The sequence below is a fragment of the Geotrypetes seraphini genome, chromosome 12, assembly GCF_902459505.1.
Source record: "Geotrypetes seraphini chromosome 12, aGeoSer1.1, whole genome shotgun sequence".
Lineage (NCBI taxonomy): Eukaryota > Metazoa > Chordata > Amphibia > Gymnophiona > Dermophiidae > Geotrypetes > Geotrypetes seraphini.
Genome location: NC_047095.1, coordinates 102,430,315 through 102,452,254, shown reverse-complemented (window position 1 = coordinate 102,452,254; position 21,940 = coordinate 102,430,315). Strand labels below are relative to the sequence as shown.

General features: G+C 44.8%; 1 protein-coding gene across 1 annotated transcript in view; it reads right to left on the bottom strand.

Annotated features, from left to right (window-relative positions):
* The window catches only part of LOC117346196 (vomeronasal type-2 receptor 26-like), a 124,955-nt gene extending 104,457 nt beyond the window's left edge, over nucleotides 1-20,498 (bottom strand). Inside the window, exons 1-2 of the mRNA XM_033915598.1 lie at nucleotides 20,163-20,498; nucleotides 18,444-18,694 (exon numbers count right to left, since the gene is read on the bottom strand). Coding sequence (XP_033771489.1) covers nucleotides 18,444-18,694; nucleotides 20,163-20,498 — 587 coding nt within the window. The remainder of the gene's footprint in view (nucleotides 1-18,443; nucleotides 18,695-20,162) is intronic.
* Between the last annotated feature and the right edge of the window lie 1,442 nt (nucleotides 20,499-21,940).

The following is a 21,940-nucleotide window of genomic DNA, read 5'->3' as shown; positions in this document are numbered from 1 at the left end:
TGCCATGACATACGGGTGGCTGATAGTATTCAGACCCCCGGGTTCAATAAAGCTCAAGAATCTTCTTTTGAACAAGACTTACCTGTGTGGTCTTCTCTTTATAAGTTACTCTCAGTGTGGCCTGGCAGACTAGGCAGGCGCCTAGGGCTGTTCTACCCTGAAAAGCCTTCCTCCAACCTGAGGAGGTCACGCCGACAGGCCAGAACTCAACATACTTAATCCCTCTGCTGGTTAGAGCAAGGGATAAATGTGTCACAGCGCCCATTGTATTCTATGGACGCGTTAGCATTTAGTGCGCGCTAAATCAGCTAGCGCGCCTTAGTAAAAGACCCCCATATTTATTTATATATATATATTCAGTGCACCTCTTCTGTCCTCCAGACCTCGCTCCATTCCCCAACCAACATCTCTCTCTGTCCTTCCAGCTTTTCTTTCTCTCTCCTCCACCCCTATTGGCAACATGTCTCCCTTCTCTGTTCTGATCTTGCAACTCTTTGTTCTTCCTCAGCGTCTCTCCCCTTCTGTTCCATAGTCCAACATCTGCCCCCTCTCTTCTGCCTCCCCTATGTTTCAGGTTTCTCCCTCTCTATCTTCCTTCTGCTATCATTTTGAGTCCTCCCACCTTTGGTCCAGGTCTTTGTGTCTCTCACTCTCTTTGTCTTCCCCCTCCCCAGGGCCTGGCATCTCTCTCTCCTCGGTTCAGAGTGTTTCAACCTCTCTAAGCCCTCTAGTAGTCCAGGATCTGCCTTATTTGCCTTGTCTTCCCATTCCCTTTTTGTTCAAGGCTGCTTTCCTGCCCCTCCTCAAGGTCCTTTTGTCTCTTCTCTCTCCCCTCCTCCCTGATCCAGCGTCTCTAAGGCAATCTCCCTCCTGCCCGGGCCCTCGCAACGGGCCCAATTTTACCCCGACGTGTGGGACCTTATCTCCGCTGCTTCCCTTAGACTGGATCCCTCGCCTCCGTTTTTCCCTCTGGGCCTACCACAGTTGAAAGTTCATTACGGCAGCCTGCAGAGCGAACGTAGCATGTTTCCATCAGCTTCTGTAGCACGTTCCCTCTGCCGTGGTCCCGCACCTCCTCTGACGTTGGGGGCGGGACAGCGGCAGAGGGAACGTGCTACAGAGGCTGATGGCAATCTGCTACGTTCGCTCTGCAGGCTGCCATAATTCCACTACTTTAAAGGTGAGACAGTGACCGGGGGAATGCTAGGGAGAACATTGGCTCTGCGAGCTACCAGCGTTGCCTTTGCGATTGACCGGTAGATCGCGATCGACGTTTTGGGCACCTTACTTTGGGCTACCTTACTTGGGACTTTTTGAGTGAGAGTGATAAAGCACTGATCATGAAACTTTATTTTAAAAATAAAAATGCCTTGTTTTGTGGAGCTAAGGTGCAAACATTTTCTGATGTAACAAGATCAACCCAACTCAGAAGGAACGGCTTTTTAGCCTTAAAGCCTCAAGCTGTGGAGATCAGAGCCACCTTTTTTTTAAGTTTACCTGCAAATGCTTGGTAACCTTTCAAAGTAAAGATTATATTTTGGGATCCTGTCCAGTTAACATCATTTCTTGATCAAAAGTAGGGGTTTTTCATTTTTAGGTTTGAGATAGCTGATTTCTATTGAGGAGTAATAATTGAATAGATGCATATAGAGTTAAGGAAATTTCTTTTCTTTTTTATGTTTTTCTTTTACCTGTATAAATGTATTCTAGGGTTAGATGGAATTTTTTAGTTTGATTCTATGTAAATATTGATTTTTGTGATTTTCATATCCTATTATGATTCTTTTGTAAACATTTCTTGAAAATTCTAAAAGAAAAGAAAAGAAAGAAAGGATAGTGATTTGACACCATTGAAGACATAAAGCAAAATTTGATGCAGCAACTTTTATTGATTCCTGAAGTTCTGTTTAATGACTATTTCCAGAAGTGGAAATGACATTGGGAAAAGTATATATGTAGGAACTTTGAAGATGACCCAAAGAAATAAGTTGTAGGATTGTTTAATATATTTTTATACAATCAGTCCTGGAACATTTTTAACAGACCTCTGTTACCAGCAGCTTCTCCTATGTTATAATTTCTCTGGCCAAGAATCAAGATCCAGTCTCCACATGACCAGACCCTTCTCCTTATGTCACACTGTTCTTCAAATGAGCAGTTGTTGGTGAGACTTACATACCTCTGTTCAGTTCATTTAGCATGTGAACAATTCTCTATCTTTCTTCTATATAACAAAATCCTGACCTCTGTACCGGGAAAGATGGTAGAGTCACTGATAAAGGACAGCATCATTGATCACCTTGACGGAAACGGGCTGATGAGGACCAGTCAGCACGGTTTTAGCAAAGGCAGATCATGTTTGACGAACTTGATGCACTTCTTTGAGGGAGTAAACAGACAGATAGACAAGGGCGATCCAGTCGACATTGTATATCTGGATTTTCAGAAGGCGTTCGACAAGGTTCCGCATGAACGACTACTTCGGAAAATTGCAAGCTATGGAATTGAGGGTGAAATACTCACATGGATTACAAACTGGCTGGAGCATAGGAAACAGAGAGTGGGGGTAAATGGACAATACTCGGACTGGAAGAGCATCACCAGTGGGGTGCCGCAGGGCTCGGTGCTTGGACCCGTGCTTTTTAACATCTTTATAAATGATCTGGACATAGGTACGACGAGCGAGGTGATTAAATTTGCGGATGATACAAAGTTATTCAGAGTAGTAAAGACGCAGGGGGATTGCAAAGATCTGCAACGTGACCTAATCAAGCTCAAGGAATGGGGATCGACATGGCAGATGAGGTTCAACGTGGATAAGTGTAAAGTGATGCATGTCGGTAACAAAAATCTCATGCACGAATACAGGATGTCTAGGGCGGTACTTGTAGAGACCTCCAAGGAAAGGGACTTGGGAGTTCTGATCGACAAGTCGATGAAGCTGTCCACACAATGTGCGGCGGCAGCAAAAAGGGCAAACAGAATGCTAGGAATGATAAAGAAGGGGAACATTTGAGACTCCTGCTTCCAAAATGTGTGAATCAAATCTGAATAGAAAGAGGTCTGTGCTGAGGAAGTGGCTCAACTGGATTTGAGCTTGAACTTTGTGGAGGGAAGTATAATTTTTCAAGTTAGGGAGGAGCCTTGTCCTTTTCTTCCTGGAGCTGGTCCAGCAAGAAATATGTAGAATAGCCACAAGTGGGAAATCCCACCAGGAGCTCACTGGAATATCTATGAACTATGGAAGGAGAAGAATTAGCAAATGTATGGCGAGTCTGGGCAATAGCTGTCACTTGTTAAGAACATAAGAATTGCCACTGCTGAGTCAGACCAGTGGTCCATCATGCCCAGCAGTCCACTCACGCGGCGGCCCTCTGGTCTAAGACCAGCACCCTAACTGAGACTAGCCCTACCAGCGCACGTTCTTGTTCAGTAGAAACTTGTCTAACTTTGTCTTGAATCTTTGGAGGGTGTTTTCCCCTATAACAGCCTCTGGAAGAGCGTTCCAGTTTTCTCTGGGTGAAGAAGAACTTCCTTACGTTTGTACGGAATCTATCCCCTTTCAACTTTAGAGAGTGCCCTCTTGTTCTCCCTATCTTGGAGAGGGTGAACAACCTGTCCTTATCTACTAAGTCTATCCCCTTCAGTACCTTGAATGTTTCTATCATGTCCCCTCTCAATCTCCTCTGTTCGAGGAAGAAGAGGCCCAGTTTCTCTAATCTTTCGCTGTACGGCAGCTCTTCCAGCCCCTTAACCATCTTAGTTGCTCTTCTCTGGACCCTTTCGAGTAGTACCATGTCCTTCTTCATGTACGGCGACCAGTGCTGGACGCAGTACTCCAGGTGAGGGCGTACCATGGCCCGGTACAGTGGCATGATAACCTTCTCTGATCTGTTCATGATCCCCTTCTTTACATTACATTAGGGACTTCTATTCCGCCTATACCTTGCAGTTCAAGGCGGATTACAAAAGAGCTAACTGGACATTTCCAGTGAAGTTACAACAGTATTGGTTTTGGGTTTTTTTTTTTGGTTACAAGGGAGGAGAGGTAGCTGGATTAATTCTGGAATAATTACAGTAATCAAGAGGAGAAGAAGAATTGTCAAAATTCAAAAGCCTGTCATTCCTAGCATTCTATTTGCCCTTTTTGCCGCCACCGCACATTGTGTGGACAGCTTCATCGACTTGTCGATCAGAACTCCCAAGTCCCTTTCCTGGGAGGTCTCTCCAAGTACCGCCCGGATATCCTGTATTCATGCATGAGATTTTTGTTACCGACATGCATCACTTTACACTTATCCACGTTGCCTCTGTCGGCAAGAACTGTTCACGATCGTACCATCATGATGGCAAATCAAATTGAGGCAACACAAGTGGAGGACACCATTCTTTTCTCTCGTTTTGACTGAATCGACAGACATAAGCCATTTATCCCAGTTCAGTGTGATTGCAAGGTATGCTGTCGCTAACACACTACGTGAGGAAAGTCTTGCTGTTTGCCTATGAAAGAGACAACAAGAGGGGAAGATCTATTCAAGTCTTTCATTGAATTCGTTAAAGAAAAAGCTCTACCGATGGATAAACTTGTTTTGGTGTTGTAGCGTGGCCGGCCCTTATGCCTAGCAGTGACCGTCACACGCTTACAATATCGCCCTGGCATGCCTCTTTAAGAAGGAGGAAGCCCTGTTGGGAGTATCTAACTCTGTGTATCAAAAATCAGAATGGCATGGTTCACGTAAGTATCCAAAAGAAAGAAATCATGTTTATTGAAAATCCAGATGGGGCAAAGCAAAAAAAATGCAAGGAAACAAAAATCCAAAAGTTACTATAATGTGCCCCAAGATAATACGAATCTTACCAGCCTGGTCTGGTTCATGCTCCAGTGTTTTACTAATGTCCCAGGTAAGTTCTACTGCCAAGTAGTGAGAACTGCCCAAAGTATAAATGAGTCTCTTTAGCTCCAACATAAACTCTGAACTGTACCAGGTTGCAGTGCTTCTCTCTTCCTTTCAAGCATTAAGGAGCGGAAGGTCATGAGCTTTATCAGTTTAACTCCTTAGCACACCAAAGCACAAACAAAAATATAACCCCAAACACACTACCTGGATGTCAGGCAAACTGACACCCAAGCTTCAGGGTTTTCACAGCATTCCAAACAATGCCTTGCAGTGTTCTCCCCAGAAATTTTTTCCATCCAGGTGGCATGAAAAAGTAGCCGGGTGGGGTGGGATGGAGAAATTTGGTGGTGGGGAAAATTAACCCCCTCTTTTACTAAGGTGCACTAACATTTTTAGCACGCGCAAACTCCCACACTACATGGGAAAACTAACGCCAGCTCAATGCTGGCATTAGCATCTAGCGCGTGTGGTAATTCTGCGCGCGCTAAGCACACGCTAAAACCATTTTCGCAGCTTAGGAAAAGGAGCCATAAATGTGTACTATTTTTATTAGTTAATTATTATTATTTTCCAATGCTCAATATAGCTCATCCAGTCATACAAGAATGGCTCTACAGCAGAAGTGCCCACACTTTTTGGGCTTGCGAGCTACTTTTAAAATGACCAAGTCAAAATGATCTACCAATAATAAAATTCTAAAAAAACACAAAGCACACTGTACGCAGAGAAAATGTTAATTATCATTTATATTCCGCGGGTTTTCAAAGAGGTCAAGGCAGATGACTTTATGCAATGTCACCTCAGGAACAACTATACAAAATACACAAATATACTTCCCTCCGGGGCTCTATCGTTTGCGTACCAACTTCACTTCTCTTCTTTTCGAAACAGGAAGTTGCGTTCCTTGGGGGGTAGGGAAGAGAAGGGAAGCTAGCACGCACGCGTTAGAGCCCCGGAGGGAAGCTTACAACTTACTGCTTTTACTTGCTTCGGGCCTTCCTCGCTGCCGGGTTCTGCCTTCGTGGTAACAGAAAGTAGGCAGGACCCGGCAATGAGGAAGGCCTGAAGCAAGTAAAAGCATGCTGGCAAAAAAAAAAAAGGCAGGCGTCAAAACAATTTTTGGCGGAGAGTCAGCCCGGGAAGGAGCATCGGCGGCAGCAGAAGGATTCACCGGGCGGTCATCTAAATTAGCCGGGTGGTGCGCCCGGCTAAAAGGCCCTGGGGAGAACACTGTCTTGTCCATGGGGCTTAATTGTCCTTAAGCATATTTCCCACAGTAAGCCAATCAGCACATCAAAAATTCCATTAAAAAAATCCAACTCTGAAAGGCAAACACTGAGCCAGCTCAGCTCACTTCCATGGCCTCTGGACACCAAGCTCTGGAAGAGAACTACAATCCATGTCCTCCAATACCTGGGTCTCCTGTGTTTGCTGCTCTGCCTCTGTGTCAAACATTTCCACATCTGTGGATTCTTGGGCTGGTGGAGGTTCCTTCCACCTGGGAACTTCCCTGGCCTCCTTCCCTCTCTGGGACAGCCAGCTTTCCAATTGTTCCAAGGCTCCTGTGTCCCGCCCAGTCCTACCCAAGGGCCTAGCTTTCTTCAGCTGAGGCTACCTCCTGCCATGTTTAGCCAGCCCTTTACAAAATGGAGGATTTAAAGGGGCCCTGTCTGTTTTCACCAGGCTATGGTCTAAGTCCTGTTCAAACACAGCCTTCACTTCCTGTCTTACAGGCACAAAGTGATTAGCCCTAACTAGTTTCACAGGGTGCTTTTTGAGGTTCTTCACTGGCACAAGGCCGGTACTGGTCTTGGGTTTGTGACAAACCCTCCCCCTTAAACTATGACCACCCGGGCATGGTCTACCTTTCTCTGGGTTCTCCTGTAAACAGACAACCTATCCAAGTTAGTGCTGAGATGTCCTGGCCCGTGCACTACCTTAAATCTAAATGTTTGGAGGGCAAGATAAGAACATAAGAAGTTGCCTCCACTGCGTCAGACCAGAGGTCCATCGTGCCCAGCAGTCTGCACCCGCGGCGGCCCATCAGGTCCATGACCTGTCAAGTGGTCCCTGCCTCATCCTATAACCTATCACTACTTCTGTCCGTACCCCTCAATCTCCTTGTCCTTCAGGAATTTATCCAAACCTTCTTTGAATCCCTGTAGTGTCTTCTGCCCTATCACAACCTCCGGGAGTGCGTTCCACGTGTCCACCACTCTCTGGGTGAAGAAGAACTTTCTGGCATTGGTTCTAAACCTGTCCCCTTTCAGTTTCTCCGAGTGCCCCCTTGTACTTGTTGTTCCCCACAGTCTGAAGAATCTCTCCCTGTCTACCTTATCTATGCCCTTCAAGATCTTGAAAGTTTCTATCATGTCTCCTCTAAGTCTCCGCTTTTCCAGGGAGAACAGCCCCAGCTTTTTAAGCCTGTCGGCATATGTAAAGTTTTCCACACCTCTTATCATTTTCGTCGCTCTTCTCTGGACCCCCTCGTGTATTGCCATGTCCTTCTTGAGGTACGGCGACCAATACTGGACACAGTACTCCAGATGTGGGTGTACCATTGCACGATACAGTGGCATGATGACTTCCTTTGTCCTGGCCGTGATACCCTTCTTGATGATACCCAGCATTCTGTTTGCTTTCTTTGAGGCTGTCACACATTGTGCCGATGCTTTCATTGTTGTATCCACCAGCACACCTAGGTCTCTTTCAAGGGTACTTATCCCTAGCAATGATCCCCCCATTGTATAGCTAAACATCGGGGGTTTTCCCCAACATGCATGACTTTGCATTTCTCTATATTAAAATGCATCTGCCACTTTTTTTGCCCACTCTTCCAGTTTTGTTAGGACCCTTTGTAGTTCCTCACAGTCTTCCTTGGTTCTGACCATGCTGCAGAGTTTGTTGTCATCTGCAAATTTGATAACCTCACATTTCGTCCCAGCCTCCAGATCGTTTATAAATATATTGAACAGGAGCGGTCCCAACACCGACCCCTGCAGAACTCCTCTCATGACCCATTGCCAGTCTGAGTATTGGCCCTTCACTCCAACCCTCTGTTTTCTGCCCGCCAACCAGTGTTTAATCCATTGGTATACATCCCCCTCCACCCCGTGGTTCCACAGCTCTTTAAGTAGCCGTTCGTGGGGTACCTTGTCGAATGCTTTTTGGAAGTCGAGGTAAATGATGTCTATGGGGTTCCCCTTTGTCCATCTGGCTGTTTATTCCCTCAAAGAAGTGTAGTAAGTTCGTGAGGCATGACCTTCCCTTGCAGAAGCCATGCTGGCTCGCCCTCAGCTGCCCATTTTTTTCTATGTGCTCACAGATGCTGTCTTTAATCAGTGCTTCCATCATCTTACCCGGAACCGAAGTCAAGCTCACCGATCTTTAGTTTCCCGGGTCACCTCTCGATCCCATCTTAAAGATAGGCATGACATTTGCTATTTTCCAGTCCTCCAGGATCTCCCCAGTTTTCAATGATAGGTTACATATTTGTCGGAGTGTTTCCGCTATTTCCTTTCTCAGTTCTTTCAGTACCCCTGGATGGATTCCGTCCGGGCCTGGTGATTTGTCACTTTTCAATCTATCTGTCAGAGGACGTCCTCATGGCTTACCTCTATTTGCCTAAATATATTAGGAAATCCAATCGTATATAATCAAAATGTATATGAAACGTATTGTGAATGATATTTAGTAGCAGGGAATCATTCATACCACATTTATAAGAACTCTTGACATCACACCATCAATATGAAAAAGAATAAAACAACGGAGAAAAATAAACCTCAATTGTGAGAGGCCGGGACTACACAAGTGCCCGAACCTACTCACATCATCACTGATTTATGAAAAAACTCCGTGTACATTTAAATAAATAGTTTCCATTCATGCACGGTAATATTTTTCAAAAGATTTTTTTTCAAAGATTTTTTAGTGCGAACAGTGTAAGCAGAGTTCAATATATTAGAACATATCAACAGCATGAACAGGATCCCCAACTGACTAAAATATTAGCGAGGGCTACAGCTCAACTTTACAGATATAGGCAGTTGTTGAGGCGTGGAATCTGGAGCAATACTAAGAGAAAAAAACATTCACTCATCTGAAAGTGTGAAATGACTCGAAAGATTCTCAATTTCTTGTCCCGACAGAAAAGTCCTTCTGTTTCGCCTGAAAGGCTACTTCAGGGGATAAGTCCAGTGTCCAAAAATCAACCCGCTTCTTCCAACGCAACAGTTGTAAAGCTGGCTCCTTAGATTTGATGTTATTATTGATTAAAATCTTACAAACTAAGATTCAAGAAACTAAAATAAAACATGAAGAACTTTTAATAGAAGCACGTAAAAATGTGGATTTTGAAAATAAACTAGCTGATTCTAATTCCAAAATGGATAAACTTCGTAGAGAAGTGAGAACGAATAAACTTAAGAAGTTCCAAAGGGATGAGAAAGATTATCAAACTGGATATGTGTACAGATGGTTGAATACTAATTATAAACCTAAGACTGTTAGATTTACCACATCGGGTGAATCCTCTGAGAACTTAAATAGTGAAGGCACTTCTACATCTGAAGATCCGGATGGGGATCAAGGCCAAAACAGACTAACTATAAGTCAAACAAGAGGGGAAAGAAACACTCGAGGCAGGGGAACATATCGAGGACGGTCACGAGCTCGATCACAGAAGAAACGGAACTAATTGTGATTAATATATCCAATAGAACATTGACTTTAGAAGAGACAGCTCTATTATCTAAAGGTTTAACTTTTGTCCCCATGGTAGCCCATAACTCTTTTCAAGCTCAAATTGATTTAGAAAAATTTTTGCGTAGACTAAATCTCTGCTCTTTTTTTCATGAGCATCCTGGTTCTGAACCGGATACATCTTGTGTTCAACCGAAATCTAAATGGAACCCTCCGGGTCCTCCAAACCCTATAATACAGGCCTTTAAAAATTTGATGACTCGGGAACTTCAACATATAGAAGAAATTGCTAAGATTCGGAAAAAATCCTATAAATTATCTTCTACAGAATGGATTGCCTTACAGCATTTAAGTAAAGATCCTACAATTGTCATCAGACGTGCGGATAAAGGTGGTGCTGTAGTTGTTTGGGGTTTAGATCTTTATATTGCAGAAGCTAATGCTCAATTGTTGAATGAGGAAATATATTTGAAATTACAGCATGATCCCTCTCTAGAAATTTTTGCATTAATTGCGGAGATTAGTGCAGAAGCAGTGAAACAAGGTTTTCTAACAAAAAAAGAGTTCAGTTTTCTTACCCCTCAACATTTTAAGGTACCTATATTTTACCTTCTGCCGAAGGTTCATAAGAATGCTCAGCGTCCTCCGGGTCGCCCCATTGTATCAGCTCGTGATTCACTATTAGAAAGAACAAGCAAGTATATTGATAAAAAACTTCAAGGTTTTTTGAAAAACATCAAATCATATATACAGGATACTACCCAATTTTTAAAGATGTTAAACGATCTGAAATTAGAAACTTCTATGGATTGTATATTGGCTACATTTGATGTCTGTTCGTTATATACAAACATCCCCCAGGAAGAAGCTCTTCTAGTACTTGAGATTTTGTGGAATTCTCAACCTAATGGGGATAGCAATTATACGCGCTTTCTAAAAGAACTATGTGCCATTGCCTTGAAAAATAATTATTTTATTTATAATGGAGAATTTTATAAACAACTCTCGGGGATTGCGATGGGGGCTTCATTTGCACCCACAATAGCCAATCTTTACATGTCTTGGTTTGAGGAGTCGTTTATCTATACACTTCCTGAGTTTCAACACATATTTAAATGGTGGCGTTTTATTGACGATATCTTTGTGATATGGTCGGGCACTTTGCAACAACTTCTGGACTTTGAGATATTAATAAATCAGTGCCACCGTTCCATCAAATTTACTATGTCATACAGTATGGATAAGATCAGTTTTCTAGATGTTTTAGTTCAGAAGAAAGATCACCACTTTGAAACCTCCATCTACCGTAAAGATACTGATAAAAACACCCTGTTGAAATTTGAAAGTATGCATCCTGTTCACTTAAAAACGAGTATTCTGTTTGCTCAGTTTCTGAGATACCGACGGATATGTAACACTAAAGATAAATTTATTCAAGAAGCTAAAATCCTTGAACAAAGGTTATTATCTAGGGATTACCCGCATGCAGTGGTTAAAAAAGCAAAAAAACGAGCTTTACATAATCCGAGAGAAGTGTTATTGGAATATAGAAGACCTCAAGTAGAAGAATTGATTCCATGTGTAATAAAACAAACTCGAATGTCTCAGCAAATTGTTAAAAAAATATAAAAAACATCTTTCATTACTCAAAACTCTTCCATGTTTTGAAAATAAGAAATTTATTTTTTCTCAGTCAAGGAATAGGAATTTAAGTGACTGGTTATGTCATACTTCTAAAGAACGTTTTGACCAAGAAATTTTGGATACTGTATTGGGACATAGCCCTTGTGGTCATTGTTCCAATTGTAACATAATGGTTACTGCTTCTAATTTCATTAACCCGAGTAACGGCAAGAATTATAGTTTACGTCATACTTCTACTTGCCAATCTACTAACATCATATACATACTTCAATGTCCATGTGACCTGATTTATGTAGGTCAAACCTCACGTACTTTAACTGTGAGATTAACGGAGCACAAAAGCTGTCTAAACACCCGGAAGTTGACAGCTCCTATAGTTACCCACTGTATCCAATATGAACACAGGTTTGAGAATCTGAAATGTTGGGTGATCGAGAAGATGGTTGTATCTCAGAGGAGAGGAGACATCAGGAGAGTGCTATGGCAGAAAGAGCAACAGTGGATTAACCGCTTGCAAACTTTAGAGCCTCATGGTCTAAATACTGTTTATGAGTGGCAACCTTTCTATTGAACTTTGAAACTTCTTATGAAATATAAGATCGCTAACTTCTTATGAAATATAAGATCGCTAATTTTGAACGTTGTAATGTTCCATGAAACATAGGACTAATAATTTATGTTGGTTGTATATCAGCTGAGGTTTAGCCTATCACGCATCACGTTTTTGTGATGATGTCATGTCGCCCGGTTCGTTCGTTTTTTTTGTTCGAGCCGGGCGCGTCTCGCAGTCATAGAACCATTTTGAGAGGAGCCAGCTTTACAACTGTTGCGTTGGAAGAAGCGGGTTGATTTTTGGACACTGGACTTATCCCCTGAAGTAGCCTTTCAGACGAAACAGAAGGACTTTTCTGTCGGGACAAGAAATTGAGAATCTTTTGAGTCATTTCACACTTTCAGATGAGTGAATGTTTTTTTCTCTTAGTATTGCTCCAGATTCCACACCTCAACAACTGCCTATATCTGTAAAGTTGAGCTGTAGCCCTCGCTAATATTTTAGTCAGTTGGGGATCCTGTTCATGCTGTTGATATGTTCTAATATATTGAACTCTGCTTACACTGTTCGCACTAAAAAATCTTTGAAAAAATTTTTTTTGAAAAATATTACCGTGCATGAATGGAAACTATTTATTTAAATGTACACGGAGTTTTTTCATAAATCAGTGATGATGTGAGTAGGTTCGGGCACTTGTGTAGTCCCGGCCTCTCACAATTGAGGTTTATTTTTCTCCGTTGTTTTATTCTTTTTCATATTGATGGTGTGAGGTCAAGAGTTCTTATAAATGTGGTATGAATGATTCCCTGCTACTAAATATCATTCACAATACGTTTCATATACATTTTGATTACCTCTATTTGCTCCAGCTTTTCATCTTGACCCCACTTATGATCTCCTCGGGTTCTGGTACATTAGATATGCCCTTGCTTGTGAAGACCGACGAGAAGAACTTGTTTAACCTGTCCACTACCTCTTTTTCCTCCTTTACCACTCCCTTTCTGTCTCAACGGTCCCACTTCCTCTCTCGCCGGTTGCTTCCCTTTCACGTACCTGAAGAACGGTTTGAAGTTTCTCGCTTCCCCAGCCAGCTTCTCTTCGTATTCTCTTTTTGCTTTCCTAACTACTCGATGACATTCTTTCTGGTGTTTTTTGTGTTCCTTCTGGGTAAACCTAGCATTGTTATTTCTCATGGTGTTCAACCATTTGAGGGCTGCATGATCAATTACCAATGTGAATTATCCGCCCTCCAAATAGTGAAACAAGGTCTGCAACGCCCACTTAGCAGCTAGGCATTCCAGTTCTACTGTGGCGTACCCTCTCTCATTGTCATGGAGTTTGTGACTGAGGTACAGTACTGGGTGATCTATTCCTTGCACCTCCTGACTAAGGATAGCCCCTAATCCACTTGTGGAAGCGTCTGTCTGTAGGATCATAGTTTTAGAGAAATCCACAGCCCTTAAAACTGGTTCTGAAGAAAGACAGTCTTTCAGATCCTTTAAGGCTTCCTGCCCTAGCATTCCCCAGTTTAAGGTGTCTGGTTGATCCTTCTTTAACATATTCGTAAGCGGAGCCGCTCTGGTAGCAAACTGGGGAATAAACCTCCTATAATATCCTATAAGCCCTAAGAACCCTCTTAGCTGCTTCTTTGTGACAAGTAAGGGGTAGGACTTAATACACTGGATTTTGTCCACTAGAGGTTTTACCTGGCCCCGGCCTACAACATAGCCCAAGTACCTCACCTCCCTCTCTCCCAGGAAACATTTCTTGGGATTTACCGTTAAGCCAGTCTCCCTCAATGACCTCAGGAATGCCACAACATGTTACAAGTGCTGAGTCCAACTGCTCGAGTGGATGACAATATCATCCAGGTATGCCTCCGCATAGGGATGGTGGTCCCATAGCATCTCATTGACTAGCCTTTGACACATTGCAGCAGCGCCATGAAGGCGAAAAGGCTTGCGCCTAAATTGGAACAGGCCAGCAGGGGTACTGAAGGCTGTTTTGGGTCTAACAGCTGGCATTAAGGATATCTGCCAGTACCCTTTCGTTAAATCCAATGTGGATAAGTACTGGGTCTGTCCTAGACAGTCTAATAGTTCATCTACCCATGGCATAGGGAAAGCGTCGAATTCAGAGACCTCATTAAGTTGATGGAAGTCTATACAGAATCTAGGGGACCCATCTGCCTTGGGTACAATTACTATAGGACTGCACCATGGGCTAAGTGAGGGCTCAATTACTCCCAGGGCCAACATTTCATCCACTAGGTCTTATACTAGCTTCTTCATTTCTTCTGATAACCTTTATGGTTTAACGCACACTATCCTACCCGGTGTGGTAATGATATCATGGGCTACCACCTCAGTGCGCCCTGGGGTCACAGAGAACACATCCTCAATGTTCTTAACCAATGCACCTGGTTGAACCTGGGCATCAGAGTTCCGTACCTATATTGACCCCTTCTTCCTGAGTGAGATCTTCCACCTGGGGCTCAAAATCTTCCTCTTGGATTTGTTGTGCTATCGGTGCTAAAGTTTCCCTGTCCTTCCAGGGCTTGAGCAGGTTGATGTGATATGTTTACTCCCGTCCCTTCTCATCTCTAACCTGATAGTCCACCTCATTCAATCTTTTCACCACAGTGGCCGGGCCCTTCCACTGTGCCAGGAACTTATGGGGGTCAGTGGGCACCAAAATTAGCATCCTATCTCCCACTTGCAGATGTCTTTCCCGAGATTTCTGATCATAATAAATCTTTGTCTTCTCTGGCTCCATTCTAAATTATTTTTGCCAATTTGAGCCACCTGCGTTAGTCGGTGCTTCAACTGCGTCAGGTATGATATTAGGTTGGTGTCGGCTTCCTCTGAGGGACTACACCCTTCCTTTAACACATCCAAAATACCCCTAGGGTTCCTCCCAAATAACATTTCGAATGGGCTTACCCCTAGTGAGTCCTGGACTTTCTCTACAGGCTAGGAGTACAAAGGGCACCCAGAGGTTCCAATTAGAGAATGACACGGGGAGCGATCCCCGCAGCGAACCGCTGCGTGGCTGCGGTTTGGCTGCGGGTTATGGTGATCTCATTAGCAAATCGCCGCAGACGCGGGGACAAATCCTTTCACCGACCGCAAAAACGGTGAATAGATTTGTCCCCGCAGGCCAATGTCCCCCCCTCTAGGAACCGCAATTTACCTGTGTTTTCACCGTGCTCCTCATTTGTCAGATCAACCCTTCCTGCCAATAGAACCCGCCCCCCCCCCCCGACGATCGCCCTCACTGGTAGGAGGGTGCCCAACCCCTCCTGCCGGCACCCCCAACGGCCCCCTATATCGACAATAGGAGGGTGCCCAACCCCTCCTGCCGGTCCCTCCCCCAACAAACCCCGCCATCCCGAAACACCACCCTTAGTCTTACTTTCCAAGTTGGACCGGACAGCTCCTCGCTCGTCTGGCCAGCAGGCCTGCCTCCGTCCAAATGAGGCGGGCCCTCCCCTCCCCTCCCCTGCCTAACCCACAGGATCCTAGGGCCTGATTGGCCCAAGCACCTAAGGCCCCTCCTATAGCGGGAGTGGCTTTAGGTGCCTAGACCAATCAGGCCCTAGGATCCTGTGGGTTGGGCAGGGTAGGGGCGGGCCCGCCTCATTTGGACGGAGGCAAGCCTGCTGGCCATACGTGTGAGGAGCCGTCCGGTCCAACTTGGAAAGTAAGACTAAGGGGGTTCCGGGGTGGGAGGGTTCGTTGGGGGGGGGGTCCAGCAGGAGGGGTTGGGTACCCTCCTGCCGGCGATCTTAGGGGATGCCATTGGGAGGACCGGCAGGAGGGGTTGGGTACCCTTCTGCTGCGATTGTCGGGAGGGCCGTTGGGGGGGTCTACAGGAGGGGTTGGGTGCCCTCCTGCCGTGATCGCTGGGGGGAGGGGAGACTTGCAGCCGTAGCCGCGGTCACTATGCTAATCACGGCAGGGAGATCTTTGCCGCGATTAGGTACAGCGGCCGCGTCTACTTACCATATAGGCTAACATTGTAAGCATTTAAAGTACATGTCGTGTTTGTTTTTGCATTGCTAGCCCCAGGGGTGGTGGAAGATTAGTGATTGAAAAACTGTATGAAAAATAACTATTTTAAATTTAGTGATCAAAATGTGTCAGTTTTGAGAATTTATATTAATTAATTTTTTCTCTGCGTGTTTTGTTTTTGTATAGTTATTAACTAATATTTAACTAAGTTTTAAAGTTTTAAAGAATGTTTCCTTTATACGTAAATAAAGAAAAGTGAATGGGATTGCAGTGGCGGTGACGGGGCGGTGAATGGGGTGGCAGTGGCGGTGACGGGGCGGTGAAGAGGATGGTGAGACGGGGACGGGGCGGTGACGGGGATGGTGAGACGGGGACGGGGCGGTGACGGGGACCAATTTTTTCACCGTGTCATTCTCTAGTTCCAATCTTTCAGTTCCCCATCTAACCCTTTCTTCAACATTTGTTTTAAGGTCTGGTTAAAGCGTTCGACCAGTCCGTTAGCCTGAGGATGATATGCTGAGGTCCGAATGGGCCTAAATCCAAACCCTCACCAATAGTCCTGTATTTCTTTGGACATGAAATTACTGCCTTGGTCCGTGAGCACTTCCCGAGGAAACCCTATCATACTGAATAAACTTGTAAGCTCTTTCATAATGGCAGCAGATGACGTCTTCCTTAAAGGAAAGGCCCATGAAAATCTAGTGGCCACATCCATCACCACTAGAATAAAACTGTATCCCTGTGGGGGTTTTTCCAAGGGTCCCACGATGTCCATAGCCAGTCTACTACAGGGGTCAGCTACCCTCGGGATAGGAATCAGAGGCGCTTGAAAGGGTTTCACCAAGGACAATTTTTGACATGTGGGGCAAGCTGTATAATAGTCTAGTACATCCTGCCGAATCCCTGGCCAAAACATAAGAAGGTGCCTCCGCTGAGACAGACCAGAGGTCCATCCTGCCCAGTGGTCCACTCCCGCGGCGGCCCATCAGGCCTATTGCCTGAACAGTGATCCCAAACTAATTTTGTAACTTAACTCTAATCCTCTAATCCTGTCCCTATAACCTACTTCTACTCCTAACAATCTATGCCTAACTTGCTTCAATGAGGCCTCCGCCCCCTTATGCCCCGATAAGGGATGGTCATGAGCAGTCTGAAGAACGACCTTCCTAAACCCTCTTGGGACCACCAACTGTTCTTCCGAGGTTCCTGTATCCTCTACCTCCTGGTGGATGAGTAGCCCCCCCTTTATCTTGAAGGCCTGTCTACCCCGTCTAGGCTCAGCAACCTGTTGCCAGGCCTCTAACAGAGAGTGATCTGCTTTCTGTTCAGCAGCAAAGGTGGGGAACATCGTCATAATTTCCTTCAGGAGGGTGGAGATTTCCTGGCTCGATAATACACGACCCAGAGTCTGCCTTCACTGGTGTTTCTGCTTCTTTTTCCCTACTTTATAAGAGACCTCGTGTCTCTGGGAGTACCTATGAAGCATGCCCTCTTGGAAGGGAAATACTTCTCCTAATTGTTCCCCTTCCACCGAGGTTGAGGCCTTTTGTGAACGAGTGTTTACACATCCTTGCTTATTCCCCAGTTATTCTCCTAAACCCCCCCCCCCCAGTCCCTGCCTAATATAAGATCAAATGGGGCTTCCGGCACTACTGCCAATTTTAATCGATAAACCCTATCTTTATGTAAGATAGTGGCACTCTTGAGAGGATACTGGACACTATCTCCATGAATACATCGGATGGCAATCGACCCGGCTCCCGTTTGATCATCAGGAAAGATCTTTTTCCAGTGTCTAGCTGCCACCATGGATTGGTCAGTGCCAGTATCCACCAGAGCCACGGACAGCTGCCCCCCTACTGACACCTGAGTAAAGTAGGATCCCGTCCTCTCCGGTATGTCTGTCACCCTCAAAGCCACTAGATCCTTTTTAACCTGACAGTTCCGTTGTATATGACCCATTTTACCACAGCGGAAACACTTGGGTCCTTCTCTACGTGTGGAACCCCTGGGTTCATTAGTTTTCATTTTGGCTTTTGGGACATAGTGTGCCTGTTGCCTGATGCAAATTCCTTTCCTGTCTCACTACGGGAAGGAGGAACTACCCTCACTTCCTCGGCAGAACCCCTGGCATCTAAATAGGCCTTTGCTACCTCCAAGACCTGTATTAGGCTTTTACACCCCTGCTTTTGCACCCAGCTTCTAAGCTCCTTGTGCATTGATTCAAGGCACTGTTCTTTAATAATCTCTGTAAAGAGTGCCCTAGGGTCAGCTAGGCAAGGTTGTAACCAATGCTCAGCCATCTTAGTTAGGCGTTGGACAAGGGCCTTGGGTCTCTCATGCTCCCTCATTATAGCAGATCTAAACTTTTGCCTATAATGTTCGTGGGTGAAGCCTAAATAATCTAAAATGTGCACCTTGACATTTTGATAATTGCTGGCCAAATCAGGGTTCAAGGTTTGGAAGGCAGCTAAAGTCTCACCCACTAAATAGGTAGCAATCGTGCTGCCCACTGTTCCTGCGGCCAACTAGCGGCATTGCAGTCCTTTCAAAGGCTGACAAAAAATCATCGGGTGCGTCATCTGGCGTAATTTTGTTTAAGTGCATCCAAGCCAAAGGATTGGCTCCTACCAGTTGTTGGGGCACCGAGTTTGGTAGTGGGGCACCCAGGATCGGTTGTTGAGGGGCTTGAAGAAATTGCAAAACAGTCTTGATTGCTCCCCCATAGCCGCCATGAGTTCCTGGTGCTGCATCATCGCACGGTCCTGCACCTGGTTCCAGCGGTCCTGGCTTGTCCTGAAGACCTCCTGCATCTCCTGGATCTGCTTCTGGCATTCTACAGCGATCAGGGGCAACACCTGCTGCTGCTCCATCTCCGACACCTGAAATGGAATCAAATTTTAAAAACCAAGTGTGGCTCCTCTTAACTTTCTCCTGACCCTCCTCCAACAGCGTAGCCAACCAGCCTCCCCGAGTGATACTTTCTATCCTCAACAGCCCATTGAATTAGGTACTCTTACCCACGGTACTGATGAGTCTGCGCCTTGTATCACTCAGGTACTCGGGAACACTCCGACTCTGGTCCGGATACCGCTGGGGATGGGTCCTGCGTCCAACTCCGAGCCTCTCCAAACTGGAACTGCTCTCCAAAGACTGGAACACTGACTTTTCAATGTCCCAGCTTGCTGATTTCCAGTCCTCCTGTGACTTGTCTTCCGGTGTCTGTAAGTCACTGGTCCACCAGTGCAAGCTCCACAGTACCAAAAAGGGACAGCTCCAACAAAAATCCAATGATTACATTACATTACATTAGTGACTTCTATTCTGCCTGTACCTTGCAGTTCTAAGCAAATTCCATTTGAAGATAACTGGACATTACCAGGAAGTTACAAATTAGAGGTTGGATACAAAGGAGAGGCTTTAGAGTAAAAGAGGATAGGTAGAAAAATGAGGAATACCTTTAGGGAAATTGCAGTTGAGGGGGCAGGTTACAGGATTGAGTCATTGAGGAGTTACAAGAGGGGAGGGAGGTCGACGGGAGAATTGCAAGAAGGGGGGGGAGAAGAGAGGGAGGGATAAGAGGACTAGATATATTTTTTGAATAGCAGAGTTTTGATTTTTTTTCGAAATGATTTAAAGTCAATTGTTGCTGTCAACAGGTTGGAGATAGAGGGGTCCAGTTTCGCTGCCTGTGTCGCTAGGAGGCTGTCATACAAACAACAAAAAAACCAACCAACCAACAGCAAAACAAACCAACAAAAAACACCAGATAGCTTTTTATTTTTTTCTCCCCAAAACAAATTTTCCACCAACAGGGGGTGCTATATCCCACTTCTGACACCACATGTAGCGTGGCCGGCCCTTGTGCTTAGCACATGCTTACAATATCGCCCTGGCATGCCTCCTCAAGAAGGAGGAAGCCCTGTTGTGAGTATCTCACTCTGTATATCAAAAATCAGAATGGCACAGTTCACGTAAGTATCCAAAAGAAATAAATCATGTTTATTGAAAACCCAGATGGGGAAAAGCTAAAAAAAAATGCAAGGAAACAAAAATCCAAAAGTTACTATAATGTGCCCTAAGATAATACGACACTTACCAGCCTGGTCTGGTTCATGCTCCAGTGTTTTACTAATGTCCCAGGTAGTGAGAACAGCCCAAAGTATAAATGTCTTTAGCTCCAACATAAACTCTGAACTGTACCAGGTTGCAGTGCTTCTCTCTTCCCTTCAAGCATTAAGGAGCGGAAGGTCATGAGCTTTATCAGTTTAACTCCTTGACACAGCAAAGCACAAACAAAAATATAACCCCAAACACACTACCTGGATGTCAGGCAAACCGACACCCAACCTTCAGGGTTTTCACAGCATTCCAAACAATGCCTTGTCCACGGGGCCTCCTGCCCTGTTTAGCCAGCCCTTTACAAAATGGAGGATTTAAAGGGGCCCTGTCTGTTTTCACCAGGCTATGGTCTAAGTCCTGTTCAAACACAGCCTGCACTTCCTGCTCCAATTCCTGTCTTACAGACACAAAGTGATTAGCCCTGACTAGTTTCACAGGGTACCTTTTGAGGTTCTTCACTGGCACAAGGCCGGTACTGGGCTCGGGTTTGTGACAGTGTGTACTGATGGTGCTCCGTGCATGGCGGGGAAAACCAGAGGATTTGTAGCGTTTCTTTGTGAACATGTAAAGAGACCATCCTAAGGTTTTCAATGCATCCTACATCAGGAGGCGCTTTGTGCTCAGATGTGTGGTGAGCAGCTTGGTGAGGTGATGTCACTGGTCATTCAGGTGGTCAACTTTATTGTTGCCCGAGCTTTAAATGATCACCAGTTTAATACACTGCTGGAAGAAGTGGGGAATAATTATCCTGGTCTGCTTCTGCACAGCAATGTGCATTGGTTGTCAAGAGGGAAGATGCTCAGCCATTTTGCGGCTTCTCTGAGCGAAATCCGGACTTTTCTTGAAATGAAAAACGTCGAGCATCCTGAGTGGCTCTTGAAGTTCTACTGTCTCGTGGACATCACTGAACATCTGAACCAGCTCAATGTGAAAATGCAAGGCGTTGAAAATACAGTCTTATTCCTTCAACAAGCAGTGTTTGAATTTGAAAACAAGCTAGAACTCTTCATCGCCGACATTGAAATAGGTCGTTTACTACACTTTGAAAAACTGGGGGAGTTTAAAGATGCAAGCACAGCAAGTAACCCTGTTGAACATCTTGATCTTCAGCAGCTAGCGGGCTTCACATCTAATCTCCTGCAGTCATGGGCTTCACATCTAATCTCCTGCAGTCATTCAAAGCACGCTTTGGAGAATTTTGTGAGCACACTCGTCTTTTTAAGTTCATCACCCATCCACACGAGTGTGCAGTGGACAGCGCCGACCTGAGTTACATCCCCGGTGTCTCCATCAAGAGATTTTGAGCTACAAGCTGCTGACCTGAAGGCCTCAGACATGTGGGTGAATAAGTTCAAATCACTGAATGAAGATTTGGAAAGACTTGCACGACAGCAAGCAGAGTTGGTGAGCAAACACAAGTGGGGAGAAATGAAAAAACTTCAACCGGCGGACCAGCTGATTGTCAAAACTTGGAACGCGCTTCCCGTCACATACCACACACTGCAGCGTGTGAGTATTGCTGTAATGACAATGTTTGGCTCTACGTATGCATGTGAGCAGTCTTTCTCACATCTAAGGAACTTTAAGACCAACGTACGATCACGTTTAACAGATGGAAGTCTCAACGTCTGCATGAAACTTAACCTCACCACGTATCAACCAGACTACAAAGCCATTAGCAAAACCATGCAATTAATAGTAAGAAGTACTTTATTCATCATTGGTTAGGAACAGCATAACAACGTTATTAAAAAGAATTCAGAGATTTATTGTACTTTAAAAGTGTTGGTCTTACCTAAAATGCACACATTTAATTGTATTGAGGTTTAAAATGTAATTCCGTGAGAGCCATACAATATGTTTAAACTTTAAACATATTGTATGGCTCTCACGGATTTACATTTCAAAATATGTGGCGTTTATTGCTCTCAGCCAAAAAGTTTCCCTACCCCTGCCCTAAGGGATGGCCACGCCACAAAGGATGGACTAAATAGGGTAATGCGTAG